At 46.0% G+C, this 27301-nt stretch overlaps 2 protein-coding genes across 9 annotated transcripts in view; one reads left to right on the top strand and one right to left on the bottom strand.

Annotated features, from left to right (window-relative positions):
• NSDHL (NAD(P) dependent steroid dehydrogenase-like) overlaps positions 1–23360 on the bottom strand; it is a 45005-nt gene extending 21645 nt beyond the window's left edge. The window contains exons 1-7 of one of the 8 annotated variants that reach the window (XM_063634385.1): positions 23225–23334; positions 22643–22709; positions 21291–21352; positions 19627–19759; positions 19247–19285; positions 7907–8057; positions 3569–3727 (exon numbers count right to left, since the gene is read on the bottom strand). In XM_063634385.1, coding sequence (XP_063490455.1) covers positions 3569–3727; positions 7907–8057; positions 19247–19285; positions 19627–19631 — 354 coding nt within the window. In that variant the 5' untranslated portion in view covers positions 19632–19759; positions 21291–21352; positions 22643–22709; positions 23225–23334. Of the gene's footprint in view, positions 1–3568; positions 3728–7906; positions 8094–19246; positions 19286–19626; positions 19760–21290; positions 21353–22642; positions 22710–23224 lie in introns of those variants that run through there. The other 7 variants (XM_063634384.1, XM_063634383.1, XM_055267898.2 and 4 more) reach the window with 7 other exon arrangements.
• A 191-nt stretch (positions 23361–23551) lies between these two features.
• CETN2 (centrin 2) lies at positions 23552–27026 on the top strand. The gene is made up of 5 exons (XM_055268801.2): positions 23552–23634; positions 24604–24762; positions 25085–25213; positions 25684–25821; positions 26427–27026. The coding sequence occupies exons 1-5, from the start codon at positions 23632–23634 to the stop codon at positions 26514–26516; spliced, it is 519 nt and encodes a 172-aa protein (XP_055124776.1). The 5' UTR covers positions 23552–23631; the 3' UTR covers positions 26517–27026.
• The last annotated feature ends 275 nt before the right edge of the window (positions 27027–27301 follow it).

Below are 27301 nucleotides of genomic sequence, written 5' to 3'. Positions count from 1 at the left end.
TCTATGGTAGAAAGGACAAATTTCAGAGATTTCCTCTGCTCTGTATCCGCTCATGGTCAATCATGTTTCAATCAGGACAAATAAGCAAACAAACAAGTAAATCTAGAGGATGTCCGTACTGGCAGGTGTTATGCAAAAACTAGAGCAGAGTAAGGGAGACCAGCGAGGGCTTGTTCCTTAGCACAGGGTGGTTGGAGATTTACAGGAAGTTAGGGAGCAAGCTCTGTGGTTCAGGAAGAGCATTCCTGCCAGAAAGGACACCAAGTGCAAAGGTCCTGAGGCAGAAACTTGGTTGGTGGCCAGTGTGCCTGGGGCAGAGCCATGAGGCGGGTATGGGAGGAAGTGGGCCGGACAGGTAGTGGGGACGTGCCGTGCAGGGCCTCATGGGCGATTACAGAGGCCTCTGTTTGCTTGACGTGGGACTGGACGCCACTGGAGGCTTCTGTACAGAGGGTGGTGTGATCTGACTTATCCATTAAGAGTCCCTCTAACATCTAGGTGAGAGTGATGGTGGCTTGGACCGGGGTGGCAGCAATGGAAGGGGTGAGAAGTTGCTGGATTGGGGATCTGTTCTGAGTAGAGTCAACAAGATTTCCTGATGGATGGGATGAAGGGCACGAGAGAGAAAGGAATCAGGCAGGGATGAATCTAAGGTTTTTGGTTGATGGAACTGGAAAAGCAGAGTAGGCCATTAATGGAGATAGAGAAGACTTAGCAGAAATAGGTTTGCTGTGGTGGGGGAGGGGCTTGCGTCAGGGAACCAGGAGCTTAATTTTGGATGTAGCAAGCTTGAAGTGTCCATGAGGTATCCAAACAGGGATGTCCAGCAGCCATACACACACATACATACGTGCGCGCACGCACACACACACACACACACACACACACACGCCTGAGAGAGCTAGGGGTTGGAGATAACAAGCAGGGAGCACATCAGCTTCTGGACAGTAATTAATCCATGAGATGGGATGCAGTCACTGCGACACTGTCCAAACTTGGAGAAGAAAAGAGAGTAAGTCCTGGAGTCTGCAAAGTTTAGAAATGATAGTGATCAGGAGCCAATCAGCGAGGCAGGAGGAGAAATGAGTGAGGTGGTGAAGCAAAGAAAGCATCAGATGCTGCTACAGGGTCAGGTCAGAAGAGACTGAGATTCAGCCACCAGATATGGTTGCCTCAAGGTCCCTGGTGGCAGTGACTGGGTAGGGAAGAGGAGGTGGCTTCCAGCTGGCACCAGGATGGGCGCTTTGGTGGGGATGAGGCGTCCTCGGGAACAGCAGGGGAGGCTGAGTAGAGACGTGGACATGGGCAGGTTTGTGGAGATGGTGCTTGGTGGTACCAAGGGTCTGCTTGAGGGCCATGGCCATGCACAAGGCAAGATTTAACCAGGGTGGGGGTTACAATGTGAAGTACACTGTGGTGGCCACATTTATTTGCCACCTGCGCCAGGCTCTAGTCCCCGGTGACTCCATTCAACACGAGTGTAGGTGTTGCTGTAGAGGTATTTTGTAGCTGTGGTTGACATCTACAACCAGCTGACTTTAAGTAAGGAGATTACCCTTGATACTCTGGACAGACAGTATATACTCAGTTCAAAGACCTTAAAAGTGAAACTGAGGTTTCTGTAAGAAGAAATTCTAACGTGGGACCACAGCATCAATTCCTGCCTGAGTTTCTGGTCTGCCCTACAAATTTCAGACTTGCCTAGTCAGCCCCCACAATCATGCAAACCAATTCCGTGAATTAAATCTCAATCTCTCTGTCTCCCTCTCACCCACCCGTCTCTCTCCTTGCCCTTCTCCACACATCCCCCTGCCGGGTGTTTCTCTGGAGAAACTTTATGGATACATACAACCAAAGGAGAAAGGGGAAGGGGGTGAAGACTATGCAAGCGAACAAGTGGACCAGGGAACTAAAGGCAGTGAGGCACGAATAGGCTGAGCCATAGTGGGCATGGCTGGATGTCTGGGTGGGGTTAAGGAATCGGGACAGCTGAGGCACTAGAGGGCATGAGCTGGACAGAGAGGAGCTGGTGCTCAGAGTAGAATGCCTGCAACTGAGAAGAAGGAGAGGACGTGCTTACTGGTGATGACAGGGGAGTGGAGGGCAACATCATTGGGTGAGAGGAGGCCAAGGATGAGAGAGGCGAGGGCATTGGTAGGGTCATCTACATGAACACTGAATCACCAGTAATAATGCCAGAAAGGAGCTGAAATCACTGAGAAATGAAGTGGAGTCACTGGGAAGGGGAGCAGGTGGCTGTGGGTGGCCACCACAAGCAAGGAAGGGTGTCGGGGTTTGTACAGTCTGAGGGTATCCTCTTCAAAGCTGGAGGGGCTTAGAGCAGCATGAGCGAGAATGGTTGAGAGGCAGCAATGATGAGCATGGAAGGTGTCTACCCCATCTCCAGGCCTGCAGGTGTGAGCAGCACGGGACAGAAAACCACCATAACTTTGCAGCGGAAGCAACGGCCTTAATATTTCATCAACAAACCATACGGCGAATGACACCAAAGCCAAGAATAAGGGCCCAGTGACAGGCTGAGGGAAGCCATCCATAATAAGTACAACGGGCACAGGATTGGCATCCCAACAGATCAACAAGGAAGGAAAGGTAACCCCAAAGACAAAGGGGCAAAGGACACAGACAAACATTTCACACAGGAGGAAGCCTGAAAGCCGATCACCCAGTAGCAGAGTGGCTGGTTACTTGGTCAGGGAGGACATGCGACTCTGAACATCAGCGAAGCACCACTTCATACTTCTCAGAATGGCAACACCAAAAAGTCTAGTTATGCCCAGTGTTGGCAAATATGTGAAGCAATGGGGCTTCTGCCACACTGGGGATGTGGCGGTAAAATTGACATAGCAGCTTTGCTGAGCCATTTGGCACCATCTAATAAAATTCAAGATATTCATACCTGTGCAACATGGATGAAGCTTGAAAACATCATGCTAAGTGAAAAAAGTCAGGCACGAAAGTACAAATATTACATGATTCCGTTTATATGAAATGTCCAGAAGAGGCCAATCCATAGATGGGAAGTAGACGAGTGGCTGCCAGGGGCTGGGAGGGGAAGAGAGGGAATGGCTACAAGATTTCATTTTGGGGTAATAAAAATATTCTGGAGTTAGATCGTGGGAGACAGTTGCACAGCTTTGTGGATGTACTAAAAATCACTGAATTGCACACTTTAAAAATGTGAAATTTGTGTCAATTAAAAAATCAAGACCCTGTGGCCCAGCACACACTTGTTTTGCAGTTGGAACAATACAGCCCATGGATGGCTTTTGAAGTCAAGTTTCACTGGCACACAGCCACATCCATTTGTTCATTGAAGTGCTGACCATGGCTGCTTTTGTGCTACCAGGACAGAGCTGAGTATCTGTGACAGAGATGATGGTTATTCATTCTAAGTAGTAAGAATGTGGTGTTCTTTCCTATAACTTTGAAAATTTTCACAATGAAACAATTGTTTTTCAAACAAATTGGCTGGCTTCTGAGCAAGGGAAGTATCCTGGTTTCCCTTCGTGGGCTTGTGGGAAGTCAGCAAGGCTGCATGGTCCATTACCTGTCGGCTGCAGAGGTCACCCAGAAAGAACTGCACCTGGGGATTATCAAACCCTTGCTGGATATCAAATACATTGACAGCATATCCTCTTGCCAGCAACTGCTCCACCATGTGCTGCCCGAGGAATCCAGAGCCCCCGATCACTGTGCATCTCTTGGCCTGTGGAAAGAGAGGAACGGTGGGGAAGACCAGGATAGTGAGAACTGGAAGCTACAGAGTCCAGACTTACGTATCATGAGCCACTGCAATGGCAGATATACTTGTTTGTTTGGAACTCTTCCTGAGCCAAGTTGGAAGCTTTATATCATCCTGGTGTTCCATCACTAGTGCAACCTTAACCTTCTCTCCTGGGATCAGTAAGGAGGGAAGGGAGATAGCGAATGACAGTGAGATGGACTTTGGTTGGGTCTGATGACAAGATCCATGCTTTGTATTCAGTGAAAGGAAATCAAACCACCTATGACCAACACTGGACAATCTAAAAAATACCCCCAAAAAACAGTGATACCTTCTTGTTCCCGATAGCTGATCCCTGGGCGCTTCTCTAAGGACAAAACAAAACAAAACAAAACGGCAGCCATTTGGTAGCTGACAGCTTGCACTGAAAACAACAGAAAGAAGAAAGCAGTCTCCATACTTGCAGGACCAAGTCAGTCCCTTTCCTTCTCTGGCCACAACAGGGCTGGGCTGTGTGGCTCTGGGCTCATCGCCCAACCCCTTCTTGCCTCAGCCTAGAAATCTAAGACCGCCTTGATGGGATCTCCTGGTGGGGCTGCAGTGACGATGGATGAGCCCAGGGCTCTGCTTTCCCTCCTCCAAACTGCAAGGAAGTTGAAGAAATGGGGACAGCCATGGCGTTTATGTCTCAGCCGCCACAACGCACACGATTCCTTGGGTAATTCCAACTCTGGTGACTGGGCATAATGAAAGGACAGAGTAGCACATGCAGGCACTTAAATACCCTCATTTCAGGATGTCGATGCCAAACTGTGGCTGCCGCATACCAGACAAGCTGGCTATGGGTATCTGTAAGGAGGACCTGTGATATCCCTCCTCCCTGGGGTCTTTCCTTTTTTTTTTTGAGACGGAGTCTCGCTCTGTCGCCCAGGCTGGAGTGCAGGGGCGCGATCTGCGCTCACTGCAAGCTCTTCCTCCCGGGTTCACGCCATTCTCCTGCCTCAGCCTCCGAGTAGCTGGGACTACAGACGTCCGCCACCACACCCGGCTAATTTTTTTTTGTATTTTTTGGTAGAGACGGGGTTTCACTGTGTTAGCCAGGATGGTCTCGATCTTCTGACCTCATGATCCACCCGCCTTGGCCTCCCAGAGTGCTGGGATTACAGGCGTGATCCACCGCGCCCGGCCCCTAGGGTCTTTCTAAAACTGTATCTGGGCCTCCTTAAGATGACAACCTCCGATTTCCTTAGCTCATATACAGTAAATCCGACTTGGGTTTGTGGAAATGAAAGATCTTAAAGAAATTATGTTCTAGATTTAAAAAACAAACAAATCTCCCTACTTATTCCTTAAACATCAACACAATTGAGCTATGCAAGAGACTCAAGGGATGCCAGGGCCAGACATCCTCTCCAGATCCACCTCCCTCCCAGTTGGGGTGTCCCATCTGAAATGGCACTCACACTGGATTCCACCAGGCCCACCTGGAGCTGGCACTGTACTTTACCTTCATCTGTCCATGTGCAATCTACTAACAAAATCGGCCTCACCATTCTTCTACCACCCAAAACTAACTTCCCAACCTATTCTTTTCTAGGCTTTATTCTGATTATTCCTAAACACAGGTAATCATACCAGGTTACATGATTTGCACCCTGACTGAGATGTGTATTTCGTCAAGTCATAGCCAAATTAAATACAAAACTCGCATCAATCCCTTTTCTAGCAATCCCTTTCTTCTCCCCTCCTCCCAAGTCAGCTGTACAGGCAAACTGTAGCTATTTAGAATAACTCTGAGCTGCCTGTTTCCCAAGCTGGGTTTCCGCAGTTTACTAAAAGTCTGGCTGAGCCCAAAGACAGTCAGAACTAGATATGTTTCGAAAGCATCCTGAAGGATTTCAGACTGCCTTGTTTATTTCATTTGGCATCTCTAGTTACAGGTGTTTCAAAAGGTTGCTAATCTTTTCGAAAAACAACCTTGCTGTTATGTCCAGTGCGATTTCTTTCACGATTTTAATTGTGACTAATCAGTATGCTACTCTTGGACAATGTGACGTGGATTATTTTATGATATTGAAATGTTCTATCAATAATGTTTGGGATGAGTAGGCCAATGGCTGGTCCGTGGAGACCCTTGTAGTGATAGGAATCAAACTGGCCTTTACCCCAGGGAAGTCAAATGTGTGATAATCATACCTATAATGCTATGTGATTAGAGGAGATCACATGAAACTTTTCATGACCACTTTTTACTTCTCACGGCCACAGTGGACAAGAATGAACATGTACTAACAATTAAGTATAAAACTCAAGACTGGAAACAGCAAGACTCCATAAGGGGTTACTGAGGTGAGTTATAAGATCAACCTCTTGGAGACAGTGTTAAGAATAGGGGCCAGGCACGGTTGCTCATGCCTGTAATCCCAGCATTTTGGGAGGCCGAGGTGGGTAGATCACCTGAGGTCAGGGGTTTGAGACCAGCCTGGCCAACATGGTAAAACCCTGTCTCTACTAAAAATACAAAAAATTAGCCAGGTGTGGTGGTAGGCACCTGTAGTCCCAGATACTCAGGAGGCTGAGGAGGGAGAATTGCTTGAACCCAGGAGGCAGAGGTTGCAGTGCAGTGACCTGAAATCACGCTACTGCACTCCAGCCTGGGTAACAGAGCCAGACTCCATCTCAAAAAAAAAAAAAAAAAAAAGAAAAGAAACAAAACCATTTAGGCAAACTAATCTAATTGCAGTAGAATCCTGAGATAACAGAATAGTCTAGGGCACTGGGTTTTTCCAACTCTTCTTGTTTTGCTTTGTTGTCAGCAGTGGAACCCTTTTCTCAGAGAGGTCTTATGCAGAATGTATACGTAAGTTAAGACAAATGTGTTCTTTTTATTTTAGTAGTTTAAATTTAGAACTTTTACTTCTTATAAAATCAGTCCACTAATGAGAGAAAAAAATGTTATTTCGAAGGACACAAAAATTCGAAACTAGCTGAAAATGGCAGTTTGCTATAACCATTGGAATCCACATTTGTTTGCTGGCTGCCAAGTAGCAATAAAACCCAAATTTACATAAATGAGGAACTGCAGATGGCAAGTGGCTTCAACCACAGAGGCCCAGAGGAGGCTTAACTCTGAGTTCTACACCAAATACAGGGTGCTTTCATGGCCCATGATAACCTCTTAGGGATCTTGAACCTATTAACATTTGATATAAACACATTTTGCCTTGATGTAATTACGTTGTTTGTTTTGTTTTGTGTGTTTGTTTGTTTTGAGACACAGTCTCGCTCTGTCGCCCAGGCTGGAGTGCAATGGTGTGATCTCACTTCACTGCAACCTCCACCTCCTGGGTTCAAGTGATTCTCCTGCCTCAGCCTCCTGAGTAGCTGGGATTATAGGTGTCTGCTACCATGCCTGGCTAATTTTTTGTATTTTCAGTAGAGACGGGATTTCACCGTGTTGGCCTGGCTGGTCTCAAACTCCTGACCTCTGGTGATCCACCTGTCTCGGCCTCCCAAAGTGCTGGGATTACAGGTGTGAGACACCGTGCCCAGCCACATTTTTGAAGTGCAACACTGATTAAGAATCAATCAAAGCAAACCTTTGCAGACTTATGTGAAGAATCTCCAGGAAGCCTGACAACGACCAGGCTCAACAATTTCTTCAAGTCCTCTCTGAGACTGAGACTTGCGACACTAAGTCTCAGGCCTAATAAATACTGCTGACGCCCCCCGGGAGAGCTGCTGCCATTCCACTAGGAATCCCAGCCTGGTCTATGGGAGGCCACATGAAGGCAAACCAAGGTGCCCAGTTGACAGCCACCAGTTACTACCAGAGGTGTGAGCAAGGCCACCTGGGAGCATATGCTTCAAGGGGTCCCCATGTGATTGCAACTACATGCAAGAGCCCAGGGGAGACCATCCAAGAACACCCCAGCTGGGCTCAGCCGAAACCACAGACATAAGCAAAGAAATGGTTGTTCTTTTAAACCACTGTGTTCTGATGTTGTTACACAGCAATAAGTAACTGATACATCTTAAACAAAGCTATATATCTTATATAAAAAATACCCAACATTGATTAATACATGCACAAATACAATTTTTCACCCACAGGTAAATAGTATCAGCCTGTTGGTATGTACGTGTCAACTTTCTCCTTACCTGATTCTGGTTAACCTTTCCTATGTAAGCATTCGCTTTGGGAGCGTCCTCTGTCAAATGAGTCCGTGCGACTTGGTCTCTCATTGGCTTGCTAACTGCTGGTTCCATTTCGAAGCAAAATCTGGTCCTGTTTGTAATCAACCTTTCTTTTCTTAAAGGCATAGTTAGAGATAGACATTACTGTTGCCTAAGTCAAAACATCTTTAGTTAGTGTTTTGGGCAGATGCCATCCCCCCGTTAATGTTTTTACAAATAGCTGAACCATAGCGACAGCTGCTCGACGAGACACTAGGCTCCTGAGGCTGGGATTACAGGTGTCTGCCACCATGACCGGCTAGCGGGCCCACGACTCACCGTACTGTTAGATTAGAGGCAGCACAGGAGGCCAGTTACATCAGCTCACTTAGCAGTTACAACATGAAAAGCGTCTCTGGCATTGTAGCTTTTCCCATGGCTCTCCCATGCTTCAGCCAGCCTGGATTTCCCCTGTGCTGCTCATTAGGGTGTGGCAGTGCCCACACCTAGGGAGTCCTGGTCTGGGCCCATCATGAACTGTACGGATCTGCTCCAGTCACTTCCCTTTGCTGCAGCTCAGTTTTCCCATCAATGAAATGGGCACGAGGGCTCATGTCTAGGAGCTCAGGAGATGGGGTGCTGGGATGGGGGATGAGCGGAGTGCAATAGGAGACGGAGCTCTCCTGCTTGGCTAAGTTAAAGCCACCCTGACGATGCGTGGAGGAACTTAGTATCTTGGGCCATCAGAAACCCTTGAGAAGTGGTCAGAGTACGGTGGGCACCCAGCAGTTCACAGCAGGGAGACGGTAGCAACAAAATCCGACAATGTTACCAAACAGAGGAGTATGGCTTTAGTGACAGCCCTTAGGGTGCTCCTCTCCTCAGTCACCCATGATACTGAACTGCAAACACAAAGATGCCGCTTGCCTATGATGTATTTGGTCTTGCATCTATGTTTTCTTGGTAGTTGCCAATTTACTTAGTCATGGATCCCCTAACATCTGGAGATGGCAAAACCCATGACAAGACAAGAGTCTAACTTTGCTCATGAAAGGCTAGATTCACAGAACACTTCAGTGAGGAGGTGACAGGCAGGCAGCACTGGGGTTCCACCTGCTGTGATTGCTCCAATCCAACCCCATACCTCGAATTTTACACTCCTTGCCACTTTTAACGAATGGGCATGATCATGTGTCCCAGTGGGGACTGATTTTACGGGCATGTAGAAGGCCAAAATGGCCTTGAAATGGATGCAGGACCCTCAATGTCTGGAGGGGCCATTTGGGGGAACATTTGTCTGAACTCATAATGAAAGTTATCAAGAAACTATATGTCAAAACTTGACTTGTCATGGCCATTTTTAGAATGCATCGAAGTCAATCTGTAGCTGTGTGCCTGCCCTGTCCCTCCCTTTATCCCGGAATCCCCTTCACATTGGTAGGGGCCCTGTCAACTGTTCATTCGAAAGACATGTGGCTGATATTGAACTCACTGGGACTCAGTGTGCATCTAGACCAAAGCAGCTAGAGAACAAGGATTTTGGCACCTTGCACCAAAGCCTTGCCCACTGTTGCAACTTGGGCATGAAACATACTGTCCAGCACAAAGTGGGCACTCACATACCGGCCGGGGGTCATGAGACTACCATGTATGGGCACACCCACCAGAGCTCCCATACTGCTCTCCATCGCATGCACGCATATCCCAGCTCAGGTGCAGGGGCTTCAGTGGGGCAAGTGACTGTTATTTAGTGATGATACAATCACGAATGCCCACTGCTGGCTTCTTATCCAGATTCCCCAGATATTCAGGGAAACGTGAGCAAATGAAAAGGCACATGGCATCTAGAGGGGCAAGGAGATTGCCCACATCTGGCCTCTGACCCCACCAAGGCCTTATTGACCTCTGCTGGCAGGGGATCTGAGGGGTGTGTGTCTGGGGCAATGACAGGACCGCATGACAGGCTAACGAGGCCAGCGGGGCTAAGCAAGCCCACCCCCTGTGGAGTTCTGCTCTTGCAAGCCTCTGCTCACCCTCTACGCATGAGAAATCACAAGTCACGCCACTCCTCAGTGCAGCTGGCAACAAATGAACCCAGAGTCGGCTGCCCGGGTTCAAATCCCAGCTACTATTCCTTACCAGCAGGTAGCCCTCGGGGGAGTTATTTAAAAGAACTGAGCCTGCCTTTCCTCATCTGTAAAGTAAATGGCCTCATAATGTGTCAAATACCTGTCAACACGCCATTCAAGGCAGCTAATTTTATTATCATTGTAACATGGCTTCCTGTGCAGGAGTCTCCCTGCCCATGCCTCCTCTTGGGCTGCCTTTGGACTCTCTCCACCACTTTAGGTCTCCCCTATTTAATCTGCTGCCATGCGGTATAAGCTTGGGCAGGTAGGAGCTGTCCTGTCTGCCCTGGAAACGGCTCCCAGGTCCTGCCTAAAGGCTAACTCCTGGGGTTGTCACAACAACTAGATGCTGGCTAACAAATAAACAACCAAGGACACGCTCTGTAAAGTATGTGTACAGCGACAGCATGGGGCAGGGGTGTAAAGAAAGACAGATTGGGACTCGCAAGCAAACTTGGGTGGAAAGAATTATTTCCTCTTTGGCCTCATTCAACGAACAGCATAATGACTAACACCAAATGCTTCATTCAGTTCTTGAACCAAAGAGTAAGTTTAACTGCTCCCGTAGCCTTACGTTTTGCATGAAAAGTAGGAAAAGAATGGGCCAATAGAGGTCCTTGGAGGCCTGGTAGGCCCTAAATCCAATGACAAGTGTTCTTATAACAGACATACAGAGGGGAAAGGCAGGGAGAAGAGGAGGAGGCCATGTGAAGATGGAGGCAGAGGTTAGAGTGATCTGGCTACAAGCCAAGGAACACCTGGAGCCACTAGAAGGTGGAAAAAATGAAGAACGGGTCTCCCCTGGATCCTTCGGAGGGAACACAACCTTGTCAACACCTTGATTTTGGACTTGTGGCCTCCAGAACTGTGAGAGACACATTTCTGTTTTTCTAAGTCACCCAGTTTGTGGTCATCTGTTACAGCAGACCCAGCAAACTATACAAGTATCCTTTGCAGTGCCGAAATCCAAATAGCAGAGCTGCCAATTCCACAGGTCCCCTTGTATGACTAGCAAAAGCAAGAAGCCTTAGAGCCTATTCCCCTCCTCGTTTGCTAGAGGAGGATGTAGGAGGTGAAAGAAGAAACATGTCTCGCCCCAACGGAGCTGTACTGCTGAAACAATAATCACACAATTCTTTGCAAACCAGCCTCTTGTCAAAACAAAATCTCCTTTGTCTCAAATTATATACCAATTATTTTAAAGTTTGTAAATACTATGACTCAGATAAGAATTTTGGTGACAGCTTAGCTGTTTCTATGGGTTGGAGTACCCAGAGCTAGCCGTGCAAATGAGTCAGATCCCATAAGCAACCCCCGTCCCCCGCCTACTCACCTAAATTCACCATGTGATATATGCTTGGGTTAAAATGTACATTGAGAATAGCTCTGACTGAATAGACATTTCTCCAAAGAAGATCTACTTTAAAGATGGCTAAAAAGCACATGAAAAGATGTTCAACAGGCTGGGCGTGGTGGATCACGCATGTAATCTCAGCATTTTGGGAGGCTGAGGCAGGTGGAACACTTGAGGTCAGGAGTTCGAGACCAGCCTGGCCAACATGGTGAAACCCTGTCTCTACTAAAAATACAAAAATTAGCTGGGCGTGGTGGCACATGCCTGTAATCCCGACTACTCAGGAGGCTGAGGCAGGAGAATCACTTGAACCTGGGAGGCAGAGGTTGCAGTGAGCCAAGATGGCGCCGCCATTGTACTCCAGCCTGGGCGACAGAGCAAGACTCTGTCTCAAAAAAACAAAAAACAAAAAAACGATGCTCAACATCACTAATCAATAGGGCAATGCAAATCAAAACCACAGTGAGGTGTCACCTGACACCCATTATTAGGATGGCTATTATCAAAAGCCAGAAAAGAGAAAATAACAAGTGTCAGTGAGGATGTGGAGAACATGGAACCCTCATATATTGTTCATGGGCATGTAAAATGGTGCCACACTGTGGAAAATAGTATGGCAGCTCCTCAAAAAAATTAAATAGAGGATTACTATAGGATCCAGCAATTTCATGTCTGGGCATATACCCCCAAAAACTAAAAGCAGGGACTTGAACAGAAATTTGTACATCCATGTTCACAGCAGCATTAATCACTACAGCTAAAAGGTAGGAGCAGCAATGTGTCCACTGACAGATGAACAGATAAACAAAATATGGTCTAGCCACACACGGGCATATTTTTCAGCCATAAAAAGGAATGAAGTTCTGAGACATGTGACAACATGCGTGAACCTTGAGAACATTATGGTCAGTGAAATAAGCTAGACACAAAAGGACAAATGCTCTGTGAGTGGGACGAGACTGCTGATGGCGACAGACTCTCAGTGCTGCAGGAGGAAAACTTCTGAAAGCGGATGGGGTGATGGTCACTCAACAATGGGAATGCATGTAATGCCACTCAACTGTCCACCTAAATATGGTGAAGATGGTACATTTTCTGTTATGTCTACTTTAGCACACAGACACACAGAAGAACAGCACTGAACTACTGAAAACAAGACTCCAAAGAGCAATGTTTTAGGGGCTGGTGGATTGTTACGGTTCACACATCAGAAGCCTCAAGTCTTTTCCTTTAAAACGTTAGTTATTTGAATCCATTAAAAACCCATATGTGCACCCACGATGTACACTGGGACAAAATCTTAAGCTAAAAATAATCTAGGAAAACAGAGATATGTTGTACTGGTGAAATCCAACCACCTTGCCCCACACCACAGGCCCATGGAAGGACAAAGTTGAGCTGAGTTGCCCCAGCAAAATAAAGGCTAAACTGAAACCTCTAAAGAGATGTGACCTCAGTTCATTTCAAGAGGGCCGAATAGGAACAGCTCCGGTCTGCAGCTCCCAGCGTGATCGACACAGAAGATAGGTGATTTCTGCATTTCCAACGGAGGTACCTGGTTCATCTCATTGGGACTGGTTGGACAGTGGGTGCAGCCCATGGAGGGTGAGCCAAAGCAGGGTACGGCGTTGCCTTACCCAGGAAGCACAAGGGGTCGGGGGATTTCCCTTTCCTAGCCAAGGGAAGCTGTGACAGACTGTACCTGGAAAAACAGGACACTCTCGCTCAAATACTGCACTTTTCTCACGGTCTTAGCAACCGGCAGACCAGGAGATTCTCTCCTGTGCCTGGCTCGGTGGGTCCCATGGCCACGGAGCCTTGCTCACTGCTAGTGCAGCAGTCTGAGATCCACCTGTGAGGCTGCAGCCTGGCAGGGGGAGAGGCGTCAACAAAGCAGCTGAGAAGCTAGAACTGGGCAGAGCCCACCACAGCTCAGCAAGGCCTACTGCCTCTACAGACTCCACCTCTGTGGGCAGGGCATAGCTGAACAAAAGGCAGCAGAAACTTCGGCAGACTTAAACGTCCTTGTCTCATAGCTCTTAAGAGAGCAGTAGTTCTCCCAGCATGGCGTTTGAGCTCTGAGAAAGGACAGACTGCTCCTCAAGTGGGTCCCTGACCCTCGTGTAGCCTAATTGGAGACACCTCCCAGTAGGGGCCGACAGACACCTTATACAGGCGGGTGCCCCTCTGGCACGAAGCTCCCAGAGGAAGGATCAGGCAGCAATATTTGTTGTTCTGCAGCCTCCACTGGTGATACCCAGGCAAACAGGGTCTGGAGTGGACCTCCAGCAAACTCCAAAAGACCTGCAGCTGAGGGACGTGACTGTTAGAAGGAAAACTAACAAACAGAAAGGAATAGTATCAACATCAACAAAAAGGACATCCACACCAAAACCCCATCTGTAGGTTACCAACATCAAAGACCAAAGGTAGATAAAAACACAAAGATGGGGAGAAACCAGAGCAGAAAAGCTGAAAATTCTAAAAACCGAGTGCCTAAAAACACAAAGATGGGGAGAAACCAGAGCAGAAAAGCTGAAAATTCTAAAAACCGAGTGCCTCTTCTCCTCCAAAGGATCACAGTTCCTCGCCAGCAATGGAACAAAGCTGGATGGAGAATGACTTTGACAAGTTGACAGAAGTAGGCTTCAGAAGGTCGGTAATAAAAAACTTCTCTGAGCTAAAGGAACATGTTCTAACCCATCGCAAGGAAGCTAAAAACCTTGAAAAAAGGTTAGATGAATGACTAACTAGAATAAACAGTGTAGAGAAGACCTTAAATGACCTGATGGAGCTGAAAAACCATGGCACGAGAACTTCGTGACATATGCACAAGCTTCAATAGCTAATTCAATCAATTGGAAGAAAGGATATCAGTGATTGAAGATCAAATTAATGAAATAAAGTGAGAAGACAAGGTTAGAGAAAAAAGAGTAAAAAGAAACGAACAAAACCTCCAAATAACATGGGACTATGTGAAAAGACCACATCTACATTTGATTGGAGTACCTGAAAGTGACAGGGAGAATGGAACCAAGTTGGAACACACTCTGCAGGATATTATCCAGGAGAACTTCCCCAATATAGCAAGGCAGGCCAACATTCAAATTTAGGAAATACAGAGAATGCCACAAACATACTCCTTGAGAAGAGCAACTCCAAGACACATAATTGTCAGATTCACCAAAGTTGAAATGAAGGAAAAAATGTAAAGGGCAGCCAGAGAGAAAGGTCAGGTTACCCACAAAGAGAAGCCCATCAGGCTAACAGCAGATCCCTCGGCAGAAACCCTACAAGCCAGAAGAGAGTGGGGGCCAATATTCAACACTGTTAAAGAAAAGAATTTTCAACCCAGAATTTCATATCCAGCCAAACTAAGCTTCATAAGTGAAGGAGAAATAAAATCCTTTACAGACAAACAAATGCTGAGAGATTTTGTCACCACTAGGCCTGCCTTATAAGAGCTCCTGAAGGAAGCACTAAACATGGAAAGGAACAACTGGTACCAGCCACTGCAAAACCCTGCCAAATTGTAAAGACCGTCAATGCTAGGAAGAAACTGCATCAATTAATGGGCAAAATAACCAGCTAACATCATAATGACAGGATCAAATTCACACATAACAATATTAACCTTAAATGTAAATGGGCTAAATGCCCCAATTAAAAGACACAGACTGACAAATTGAATAAAGAGTCAAGACCCATCAGTGTGCTGTATTCAGGAGACCCATCTCACATGCAGTGACACACATAGGCTCAAAATAAAGGGATGAAGGAAGATCTACCAAGCAAATGGAAAGCAAAAAAAAAAGCAGAAGTTGCAATCCTAGTCTTTGATAAAACAGACTTTAAACCAACAAAGATCAAAAGAGACAAAGAAGGCCATTACATAATGGTAAAGGGATCAATTCAACAAGAAGAGCTAACTATCCTAAATATATATGCACCCAATACAGGAGCACCAGATTCATAAAGCAAGTCCTTAGAGACCTACAAAGAGACTTACGCTCCCACTCAATAATAATGGGAGACTTTAACACCCCACTGTCAACATTAGACAGATCAACAAGACAGAAGGTTAACAAGGATATCCAGGACTTGAACTCAGCTCTGCACCAAGAGGACTTAATAGACAACTACAGAACTCTCCACCCCAAATGAACAGAATATACACTCTTCTCAGCACCACGTTGCACTTATTCCAAAATTGACCACATAGTTGGAAGTAAAGCACTCCTCAGTAAATGTAAAAGAACAGAAAGCAAAACAAACTGTCTCTCAGACACAGGGCAATCAAATTAGAACTCAGGATTAAGAAACTCACTCAAAACCACACAACTACATGAAAACTGAAAAACCTGCTCCTGAATGACTACTGGGTAAATATCAAAATGAAGGCAGAAATAAAGATGTTCTTTGAAACCAATGAGAACAAACACACAACATACCAGAATCTCTGGAACACATTTAAAGCAGTGTGTAGAGGGAAATTTATAGCATTAAATGCCTACAAGAGAAAGCAGGAAAGATCTAAAATTGACACCCTAACATCACAATTAAAAGAACTAGAGATGCAAGAGCAACCAAATTCAAAAGCTAGCGGAAGGTAAGAAATAACTAAGATCAGAGCAGAACTGAAGGAGGTAGACACACAAAAAAACCTTCAAAAAAATCAATGAATCCAGGAGCTGGTTTTTTGAAAAGATCAACAAAACTGATAGACCGCCAGCAAAACTAATAAAGAAGAAAAGAGAGAAGAATCAAATAGACGCAATAAAAAATGATAAAGGAGATAATACCACCGATCCCACAGAAATACAAACTACCATCAGAGAATACTATAAACACCTCTGTGCAAATAAACTAGAAAATCTAGAAGAAATGGATAAATTCCTGGACACATACATCCTCCCAAGACTAAACCACGAAGAGGTTGAATCCCTGAACAGACCAGTAACAGGCTCTGAAATTGAGGGAATAATTAATACCCTACCAACCAAAAAAAGTCCAGGACCAGACGGATTCACAGCCGAATTCTGCCAGAGGTACAAGGAGGAGCTGGTACCATTCCTTCTGAAACTATTCCAATGAATAGAAAAAGAGGGAATCCTCCCTAACTCATTTTATGAGGCCAGCATCATCCTGATACCAAAGCCTGGCAGAGACACAACAAAAAAAGAGAATTTTAGACCAATATCCCTGATGAACATCGATGCAAAAATCCTCAATAAAATACTGGCAAACCAAATCCAGCAGCATGCCAAAAAGCTTATCCACCACGATCAAGTCGGCTTCATCCCTAGGATGCAAGGCTGGTTCAACATATGCAAATCAATAAATGTAATCCATCACATAAACAGAACCAACGACAAAAACCATATGATCATCTCAATAGATGCAGAAAAGGTCTTCAACAAAATTCAACAGCCCTTCATGCTAAAAACTCTCAATAGACTAGGTACTGATGGGACGTATCTCAAAATAATAAGAGCTATTTATGACAAACCCACAGCCAATATCATACTGAATGGGCAAAAGCTAGAAGCATTCCCTTTGAAAACTGGCACAAGACAAGGATGCCCTCTCTCACCACTCCTATTCAAACATAGTGTTGGAAGTTCTGGCCAGGGCAATCAGGCAAGAGAAAGAAATAAAGGGTATTCAATTAGGAAAAGAGGAAGTCAAATTGTCCCTGTTTGCAGATGACATGATTGTATATTTAGAAAACCGTATCATTTCAGCCCCAAATCTCCTTAAGCAACTTCAGCAAAGTCTCAGGATACAAAATTGATGTGCAAAAATCACAAGCATTCCTAAATACCAGTAACAGACAGAGATAGCCAAATCATGAGTGAACTCCCATTCACAATTGCTTCAAAGAGAATAAAATACCTAAGAATCCAACTTACAAGGGATGTGAAGGACCTCTTCAAGGAGAACTACAAACCACTGCTCAACGAAATAAAAGAGGACACAAACAAATGGAAGAACATTCCATGCTCATGGATAGGAAGAATCAATATCGTGAAAATGGCCATACTGTCCAAGGTAATTTACAGATTCAATGCCATCGCCATCAAGCTACCAATGACTTTCTTCACAGAATTGGAAAAAACTACTTTAAAGTTCATATGGAACCAAAAAAGAGCCTGCATTGCCAAGTCAATCCTCAGCCAAAAGAACAAAGCTGGAGGCATCATACTACCTGACTTCAAACTATACTACAAGGCTACAGTAACCAAAACAGCACGGTACTGGTACCAAAACAAAGATATAGACCAATGGAACAGAACAGAGCCCTCAGAAACAATGCCACATATCTACAACCATCTGATCTTTGACAAACCTGACAAAAACAAGAAATGGGGAAAGGATTCCATATTTAACAAATGGTACTGGGAAAACTAGCTAGCCATATGTAGAAAGCTGAAACTGGATCCCTTCCTTACACCTTATACAAAAATTAATTCAAGATGGATTAAAGACTTACATGTTAGACCTAAAACCATAAAAACCCTACAAGAAAACCTAGGCAATACCATTGAGGACACAGGCATGGGCAAGGACTTCATGACTAAAACACCAGAAGCAATGGCAACAAAAGCCAAAATAAACAAATGGGATGTAATTAAACTAATGAGCTTCTGCACATCAAAAGAAACTACCATCAGAGTGAACAGGCAACCTACAGGATGGGAGAAAATTTTTGCAATCTACCCATCTGACAAAGGGCTAATATCCAGAATCTACAAAGAACTGAAGCAAATTTACAAGAAAAACACAAACAACCCCATCAAAAGTGGGCGAAGGATATGAACAGACATTTCTCATAAGAAGACATTTATGCAGCCAACAGACACATGAAAAAATGCTGATCATCACTGGTCATCAGAGAAACGCAAATCAAAACCACAATGAGATACCATCTCACACCAGTTAGAATGGCGATCTTTAAAAAGTCAGGAAACAACAGATACTGGAGAGGATGTGGAGAAATAGGAACACTTTTACACTGTTGGTGGGAGTGTAAATTAGTTCAACCATTGTGGAAGACAGTGTAGCCATTCCTCAAGGATCTAGAACTAGAAATACCATTTGACCCAGCCATCCCATTACTGGGTATATATACCCAAAGGATTATAAATCATGCTACTATAAAGACTCATGCACACATATGTTTATTGCGGCACTATTCACAATAGCAAAGACTTGGAACCAACCCAAATGTCCATCAATGATAGACTAGATTAAGAAAATGTAGCACATATACACCATGGAATACTATGCAGCCATAAAAAAAGGATGAGTTCATGTCCTTTGCTGGGATATGGATGAAGCTGGAAACCATCATTCTCAGCAAACTATCACAAGGACAGAAAACCAAACACCACATGTTCTCACTCATAGGTAGGAACTGAACAATAAGAACACTTGGACACAGGGCAGGGAACATCACACACTGAGGCCTGGCGGGTGGGAGCCCAGGGGAGGGATAGCATTAGGAGAAATACCTAATGTAAATGATGAGTTGATGGGTGCAGCAAACCAAGATGGCACATGTATACCTATGTAACAAACCTGCAGGTTGTGCACATATACCCTAGAACTTAAAGTATAATAATAATTTAAAAAAAAAAAAAAGAGATGTGATCTTGTAGCCGCTGGCCTCACTAATCCTAATCTGGGTATTTTCTTCCCCATATCACATCTTGAAAGGGAGGCCTTATGTTTGCTCCTACAGGACTCCTGCTTTGCTGTATCTTCTCTAAGAAACACATCCACAATGAAGGTGTGTGCTGCCTCAGGTGAAGCGAGAAGAGAGAAGTGAGTTAGGCCAACCTCCTCCTTCCTGCTGGGGAACATTCCAACCACTGACTCCTGGAGGGAAAAGGAGAGAACATTCTGTTTCAAACTAGAGAGAGAGATGAGAGCGTCCCCTCCTTCTAAAAAGAAGTGTGACGTCTTTGTAAAGGGGAAAGGTTGTCGGAGCCCCACCCTTGCACAAGGTCCAGTGCAGGAAGCTAGAATGTGGCCACTGAGAGCTCATTGCTTCAGTCCATGGGCAGACAATGCCAGGCAAAGTGCCCTTCCCCAAACACCTCAGTAGAGTTTGGCTATCCAAGGAATGCCAAGTAATGTTTCTTAGAACTTTCTTTGGCATCCTGAAATGGGGGCCTAAGCCTTGGGTTATAAAAGAGGATTCCCCTATTTCCCATCACCTCATGCCTCATGCTTGGCTTCCTCTGCAGGACTGGGCCAGATGATCAGATGCAGAGAGAAGGATTCACCTGAGGCGGCACACACCTTCATTATGGATATATTTCTTAGAGAAAATACAGCAAAGCAGGAGTCCTGTAGGAACAACAATAAAGCCTCCCTTTCAGAATTCAAAGATGTGATATGGGAAAGAAAAATCCCAGATTAGGATTAGTGAGGCCAATAGCTTGGAGGTCATTTCTCTTTAGAGGTGTCACTTTAGCCTTGATTATGCTGGGGCAACCAAGCTTGACCTTGTCCTTCCATGGACCTGCGGTGTCCATGTTTCCACCAGTTGTTTGTTTCTCTATTTACTTTTAGGACAAAAAAAAGTTGCCAGCTTTTATTTTGTGGTAGATCTCTCAGAAACCCATCAGCATGCCTGTGAGCTTAGCTTACGCTGTTCCTCTGCATGGAATACCTTCTCTGTCCTCTCCACGGTGAGTGCCTCCTCTTCCTTCAAGGCCTAGCTGAACTGCCCCCTCTGTGAAACTTCCTCCCCCTCCCCAGGGAAGGTGAGTCGCTTCCACAGCACCTGTTTCTGCTCTCATCCTCACACTCAGCACCCTGTAGGACACCATGAGCCCCTGGAGGCCCAGCAGACAGCCTGGAATGGAAGATGGGTTTGAGTGAATTATCGTGCTGCTGCTGGCCATGAGGCCTTATCTGTAAAACAGCATCCTTCTTGCCTACCTCAGAGCTACTGTGAGGCTCAAACAAACCCCCAGGGTTAAAGTGGGAGCTGTAACTTGTAAAAGAACCCCCAGGTGTCACCTCATTCATTGATTTCCTCATTCACAAGTTATCAAATGCCAGCCACTACCAGGCAGAATCTGACAAAGACACACTGCCAACCTTCAAGGAGCCTGCCATCTAGGGTGGGAGATAGGAGCAAGCAAAGAGTCACAGAAGTGCGTTTCCACTCTGATGAGGGCAAGCCCAGAGCACCAATGCAGCCTGCTGGCTCAGTGAAGCCTGCCCCAACTAGGAGATCCCTAAGCTGACTTCAAAAGGCCCCAGAAGAGTGAGTAAAACAGAGGGCATGGTGTCCTGAAAGACATTTCATGGCCAGGGGTGGGAAGGACAAAGTGATGGCACAGAGCCAGCACGTTCTTATAACTGTGACAAGTTGTGTCACAGCAAGTGTGAAGCAAGATCGGGAGCAAAGTTGAGAACATGTGGGGGCTGTGTGCCAAGCTAGGGAGTTACAAGGGGGGAAAGATGGTGGAGCCCCTAGAAGTTGGAAGCAGGAGTGAGTGTTGAGATTGGAAAGATCACCTTGGCTGCAGTGTGGGGAAGAGATTTTGGACAAGTTTAAGGCTCCAGGCATGGTGGGTAGGAGGAATGACAAGAGCAAGTCAGAGACAAGAACTACATTTGACTCCTGAACAATGTGGGGGTTAGGGGCATGGAGCCCCAAAGTCAAAAATCCACATATAACTTTTGACTCACCTAAAACTTCACTAATATAGCTTACTGTTGGCTGGAAGCCTTACCAATAATGTAAACAGTTGATGAACAAATATTTTGTACATTACATGCATTACATACTGTGTCCCAGCAATAAATTAAGCTAGAGAAAAGAAAATGTTACTATGAAATCATAAGGAAGAGAAAATATATTTACTATTCACTGAGTGAAAGTGGATCATCATGGTCTCCATCCTCATGGTCTTCCTGATGAGTAGGCTGAGAAGGAAGATGAGGAGGAGTTGATCTTGCTGCTCAGAGGTGGGAGAGATGAGAAAAAATCTGCCTGTAAGTGGACTCACAGGGTTCAAACCCATGTTGTTCAGGGGTCAACTGTAATATTGCCTGAAGACCTGCTCAACATCAGGCCACTTTACATATAAGTAACTCATCCCATTGACATGCAAAAGTATCCCATCAGGTAGACAGCACTGGTCTCACTCAACAAATGAGAAACAGGCTTAGAGAGGTTAAGCCACTTGCCCAAGGTCACACAGCCTGCGCAGAACTTGTGTTTGTCCCTTGTACTCTGTCAGGCTTCCGATCTGCAGGCTGACGGAGTGGGAAGCAAGGTGTGGAGGGACATTAAGCTAGAAGGGTTAGCAGGGGCAAAACTGGGCAGAGGGCTCACAGGCCAGGCTAAGGAGCCCTTTACAGTCCAGGCTCTGAAGGTTTAAGAGCAGGGAGATGCCCTGACCACGGCCGTTCACTAAGAAGATTAACCTCGTAGAGCAGGGAGGACTAGCTAGGTGAGAGGTGGGAAAACAGGGGAGCTACTCATCAGTTGTCTGATATGTGCCCCTTCTGTTCTAGGTCCTGGAGTACCAGTAGTGAATACAACAAACATGCCCGCCCTCAGACAGCCTGGCTTCTAGTGGAGGGACTACAAAGAGCAAAATCAACAAGCAAAATATACAGTAGGTCAGAAAGTGATAAGAACTATTGGAAAAAAAAGTAGAGCAAGGTGAGTGGCTTGTTTGTACTGGGGGCTGCAATACTTAAATAGGGTGCTTAAGAGGAGGCAGGCGGAGAGGACAACTGGGACAAAGATGAGAGGCAGGAGTGTGGCTAGCACATGAGGTTCAACCACAAAGCCAGTGTTCTGGGGCTGGAGTGAGCCAGACGAGAGAAGAGTTGTGGAGCGATGGGAGGGGACACGTCATGCCAAGCTTTGGAGACCATGGTGAGAACTCTGGCTCGTACTACTTGGGGGGATGATGATGACCCAAAAGTTAGGAATCTGTTCACTGCTGAAGAGAGAAGAGGGCAAAGGGCAGCAGCTCCATTTAAAAGGTTCTAATAAGCCTCGGGCCTTTCTCTGGCTGAGAAACTTACTCTCTGCCCTCTGCCTCCCTAGATTACTGCTCCAATGCCTGGAGGAAAAACAGGTGAAGGCTAAAAGCCACGGGGATAGCTAAAGAGGGCAAACTGGACCTCCAGCTCCACTTCTGCAGGTCTATCTCAGTCCACAGCCCTTGCACACGCTCCCTTTTAATTCTCCAAGCATACCTCTCACTTCCAAAACTCCTGTGACACTGCTGATGAGGGCATCTCGGCCTGGAAAGCTCCTCCTTATCTGCATTGTGTGGGTGTCAAAAAGAGTATATTTTGATGACCTCTCCCCGCCCCTCATGCTCGCTCACATCCCCCTCACTCCTTTCAAAGTCCGTTCCCAAATGCCCCAGTTCACCGTCCTGGGCTGCTTTTGGCCAGGTAAGATCTAAAGTGATCTTCTCTTGGAACCTGGTCTGCGGCCTATACATCTGGGTCAGTCTAGGGGTGCTCTCGAAGGACCACCCTCAAAGAGCGAGCCTCGGCTGGATTCAGTTCCTAGGTCCCAGCCGTCCGACCTCTGCGACAACGCTCAGCACACCCCTTCCCCTCTCCGGGTCTCAGTTGCCCCGTGAGTACAGTCCCTGCTCCAACACGCAAGGTAATCCTCTCTGGCTGCTCTGATGCACTCGGTCCCTAACTCAGCCTTAGGTCAGCCCAGAAAGCACCCGACCCGGGCGGCCCCGCAGCTCCTCTCCCTCCCGCACTGCCCAGTCGCTGACACAGGGTGGCCTGCAAGGGCAAGGCCACGACTCTTACCCGTCCGTAGGCGCCCCCCTGGCTGGCCTCAGCTCGCAAGCAGGATGCACCCACTGAACTCCAGCCCGGGACCGCCACCCTTTACTCCCCTCCCGCGTGAGCCGAGAATCAGCCGAGCTTCCTCCACCAAGAGGATTGGCCCAGCTCGGCGACGGCTCAGCCAATTGGCGCTCACGGCGTGATCTTGCCCAATAAAGACAGGTCTCTGTCGCCAGCATGCCCCTCCCCGCGCTTGGCCTGGGCTTTGCCAGGTTAGTCCCACCCTCTTCGGCACTGCACCAATAGGGAGAGGCGGCGACGAGCGGACGGCCAATGGGGAGCGGGGCTGCGCGCGCGGCGCGGTGGGAACGCCGCCGAGTCAGTGTACACGTCGGTTGCCTGACAACCGGCAGCGGACTCCTTTGGCTATGGTGAGTGCTGCCGCTCTGTCGCGCCCCACGCCCAGCGGCTGAGCCCTTCCCAGGCCCCAGCTCGGCCACGCCGCCTCTCCTGCGCCTTTCTCGGCTTTAGCGCAGCAGTCCTTCCTTGGAGCTCTTTCCCGGAAGAGTAGGGTACAGACGCTAACCAACCTATTGGGCCTGCGCTTCGCTGCTGCCTCCCCTTCACCCACAACAGGCCCACACCCGCCCCTCGGGCTCCCCTGGCCTTCCCTGATCCCCTCGGTGAATCTTCCTGGGCAAAAAAGACTCGAATCCCTCACAGGCCCCTGACTCTCTCAGACCTTGGCCCCCTGGCCGCCTCATTCTGCCAAAATTTCCACACAGAGCTGGGAAAAGGTGTATTGTGTTCTATTAAAATGTTTTTTACAATTTAAATATAGGGGCATTCAGGGGATGCTTTAGCTTCTTGGAGAAGGCACGAAGGTGCCAGATGGATTGAGTTTTATTACTCGATACTGACACAATATACATCTTAACAACTTACTAATATTTGGCCAAATCTAGAAGTAACTGGGAAGTCGGAGTACTTACTGGGAAGTCGGAGTACTTACTGGGAAGTCGGAGTACTGGGAGTGGGCATCGTAAGACTGTTTTCAGAACCAGGATCCCCACATTCGGGAAGAGCTGATTGTCTCTAGTTATTCACAGTCATCTTCTTGACTAGCTCTCTTTTGGGATGATTTTCAGTAAGAGGTATCCTTACTGAACAAGTGATCTCCCTGCTTCTAGAAACAACAGTAAAGAAAAGGGAGGGGTAGAAGTTCATGGAAAGATTCATTGTTCTTGCCAGTAAACCCTGTTATCTTTCTTGCTAAGCAAAGCTTTGGAATTGGTTACTATAAATGACTTTAGAAATACATATGGGTGTCTGTAACTATGTTGTGTAAATATGGACTGTATGATACATTATTGTGCTTGTGTATTGCATAACATATAAAGGCCTCCAACTTTAAGAAAGCAAACATGGCATCAAGTTCTCAGCGAAAAAGAATGAGCCCTAAGCCTGAGCTTACTGAAGAGCAAAAGCAGGAGATCCGGGAAGCTTTTGATCTTTTCGATGCGGATGGAACTGGCACCATAGATGTTAAAGAACTTAAGGCAAGCTCTGCGCATTCCTGCCGTACTGCCCTTCCTTTCCTCTGCCTCTTCCTTGTCATCTCCGTATCACCTCTCTACCCCTTTTGCCCTCTTCTCCCTGCAGTAAGTAACGGGAGATTGTACTGTGCTGTTTTCCTGTCTTTACTTACCTTGAGTATTATTAAATAAAATTGATTGCAAATATCAATTAGATCAATGTCATAGTGTTCCCCAATCATATTAACATGACCACATCAGATGCTGGCTTAATGCTCTCAACACTGTTATTTTTGCTCCTGCCAGTTTAGATGTGCTTATTGAGACGATCCTGTTTTCATTATAGGTGGCAATGAGGGCCCTGGGCTTTGAACCCAAGAAAGAAGAAATTAAGAAAATGATAAGTGAAATTGATAAGGAAGGGACAGGAAAAATGAACTTTGGTGACTTTTTAACTGTGATGACCCAGAAAATGGTAAGTAGCTAAGACAATTAGCATGGTATGGAGCCCCGGTCATCTGCAGAGGCCCATGGCGTCTTCCTGTTAAAACAGTCATGTGACCACAGAGCAGTCCAGGTAGCAGCTGCATCAGGAGGCCTGCCCTCCCATCATGTTACTTTGGGCTCCCAAAACAAGCCCTTGTGCTTCTTTCTCAAGACTTCCAAGCAGATACCTCTTCCCACAGAATTCCAAATCAGTTAGGAAATAGATATGGGATAGGGAGAGATATAGGGATAGGTAGCAAACGTCACCTTGGATGGAGTGCCTGGCTTGCCTGGTGTTTCTTTGAGGCCAAAATGGGCTTCCTGACACTTGTTGCAAGTCTAGACTCGAGTTACATTGTTAAAAAGGAAAGGGTGACCTGACCAGGCAGTGGCAGGGCTACAGGACACGAGTAACCATGGTGTCCCCCTACTCATGTGTTTTATGTTCTACTTGTTAAGTCTGAGAAAGATACCAAAGAAGAAATCCTGAAAGCTTTCAAGCTCTTTGATGATGATGAAACTGGGAAGATTTCGTTCAAAAATCTGAAACGCGTGGCCAAGGAGTTGGGTGAGAACCTGACTGATGAAGAGCTGCAGGTTTGTAATGCATCATACTGGAACTTAAATTCCCACCTTTGAGCCCTCTGTGACTTTTCCGTTACATTTTCCCTAGCATGAGCACCTCTTTGAAGGAAAGCCAGTGTACTTTGTCCCTCTGCAGACAACTTAATTCTCCTTTAATAGTCAGACAAACCTATGAACCCTGCTTCCAGAAAAATACACATATGCACAACTTTGCTTACTATTTTAGATTCCAGGAATCCCTCTAGTCAAGGTAATCTTCAAGGTCCCTCCCAGGTGATATGTTTGACAAAGTATGAGTTGGTTTTCAAATAACTTTTCAGAAACCAAGCTATTATCAGGAGTGGCATACTGGCATTGGGTGGACTACAATTATCTATTCACATAGATAAAAATTATCTATTCACATAGATTAAAAGTCTATTGCTTGCCAGGCACAGTGGCTCATGCATATAATCCCAGTACTTCGGGAGGCTGAGGCAGGGGGATCGCTTGTGGCCAGGAATTTGAGACCAGTGTGGGCAGCATAGAGACCCCGTCTCTAAAAAAAAAAACGTCTATTACTTAGTCACCTTTTGGCATTAGTTTATAAATTAACCTGAATCTTTACTGTCATATAGGAAATGATTGATGAAGCTGATCGAGATGGAGATGGAGAGGTCAGTGAGCAAGAGTTCCTGCGCATCATGAAAAAGACCAGCCTCTATTAAGATGAGTGTCTTCTTTTTCTACTGCAAGCACATGTAACTAGATTTAGTGCCTGCCATGGTGTGAAATCTGGCTTTTGAGAACACAAACTTTTCCCCCACGGACCTCCCTTTATCACTTTAATAGTGACCTTGAGCCTATTTTAGCCGTTTGGAAGTGTTCTTTGATATTACAGTTCTTTGTAAAATGACCTGCGAATTACCCTAATTCTCAAAAGCAAAACAAGAGCACACTAGCATGAAGAAAAGGATCTTAAAGCACCTGCCATTTTGCCTTGCATTGTTTCCCTCTTGTCATGCATTTCCACATATCCACAAACACAGAACGACTTTAGACAAGCACATGTTACACCTGTGTTGCCACAAGCAGTCATTCTTGATGGCTCCAGTTTTTATTTGACGCTTGAGTTTAGTTTTCTCTTTTATAAAACCCAGCGAACTCTTGCACTGGCATTTGGATGTGTGTTAATGCTACTTGTTTTGTCTTAAAAATAAAACCTTTCTCAGTTTGAACTTGTGTTCTCTAAGGATGGGTTCTTTAGCTTTGCTTATGAGTTCCTCTTCTCAATTATTGTGTTGAAGGCAGCCTATTAGATACAAAACTCCTTACCACCCTATGGACAGAGAACGAATAATCCTTTGCTACTTTCCTGGTGTGAATTGCATTTTGCCTTGGGAATCTGCTGGTTTGTAAAACTAGCAGAATTTTTATATCACCTAAGCCTAAATGATGCTCTAAAAATAGTTTTGGCAAAGTGTAAGACTGGAAAAGAGTCTTGTTAGTAATT

This window comes from Symphalangus syndactylus, chromosome X, assembly GCF_028878055.3.
Source record: "Symphalangus syndactylus isolate Jambi chromosome X, NHGRI_mSymSyn1-v2.1_pri, whole genome shotgun sequence".
Lineage (NCBI taxonomy): Eukaryota > Metazoa > Chordata > Mammalia > Primates > Hylobatidae > Symphalangus > Symphalangus syndactylus.
This window is presented reverse-complemented; position numbering and strand designations above follow the sequence as displayed.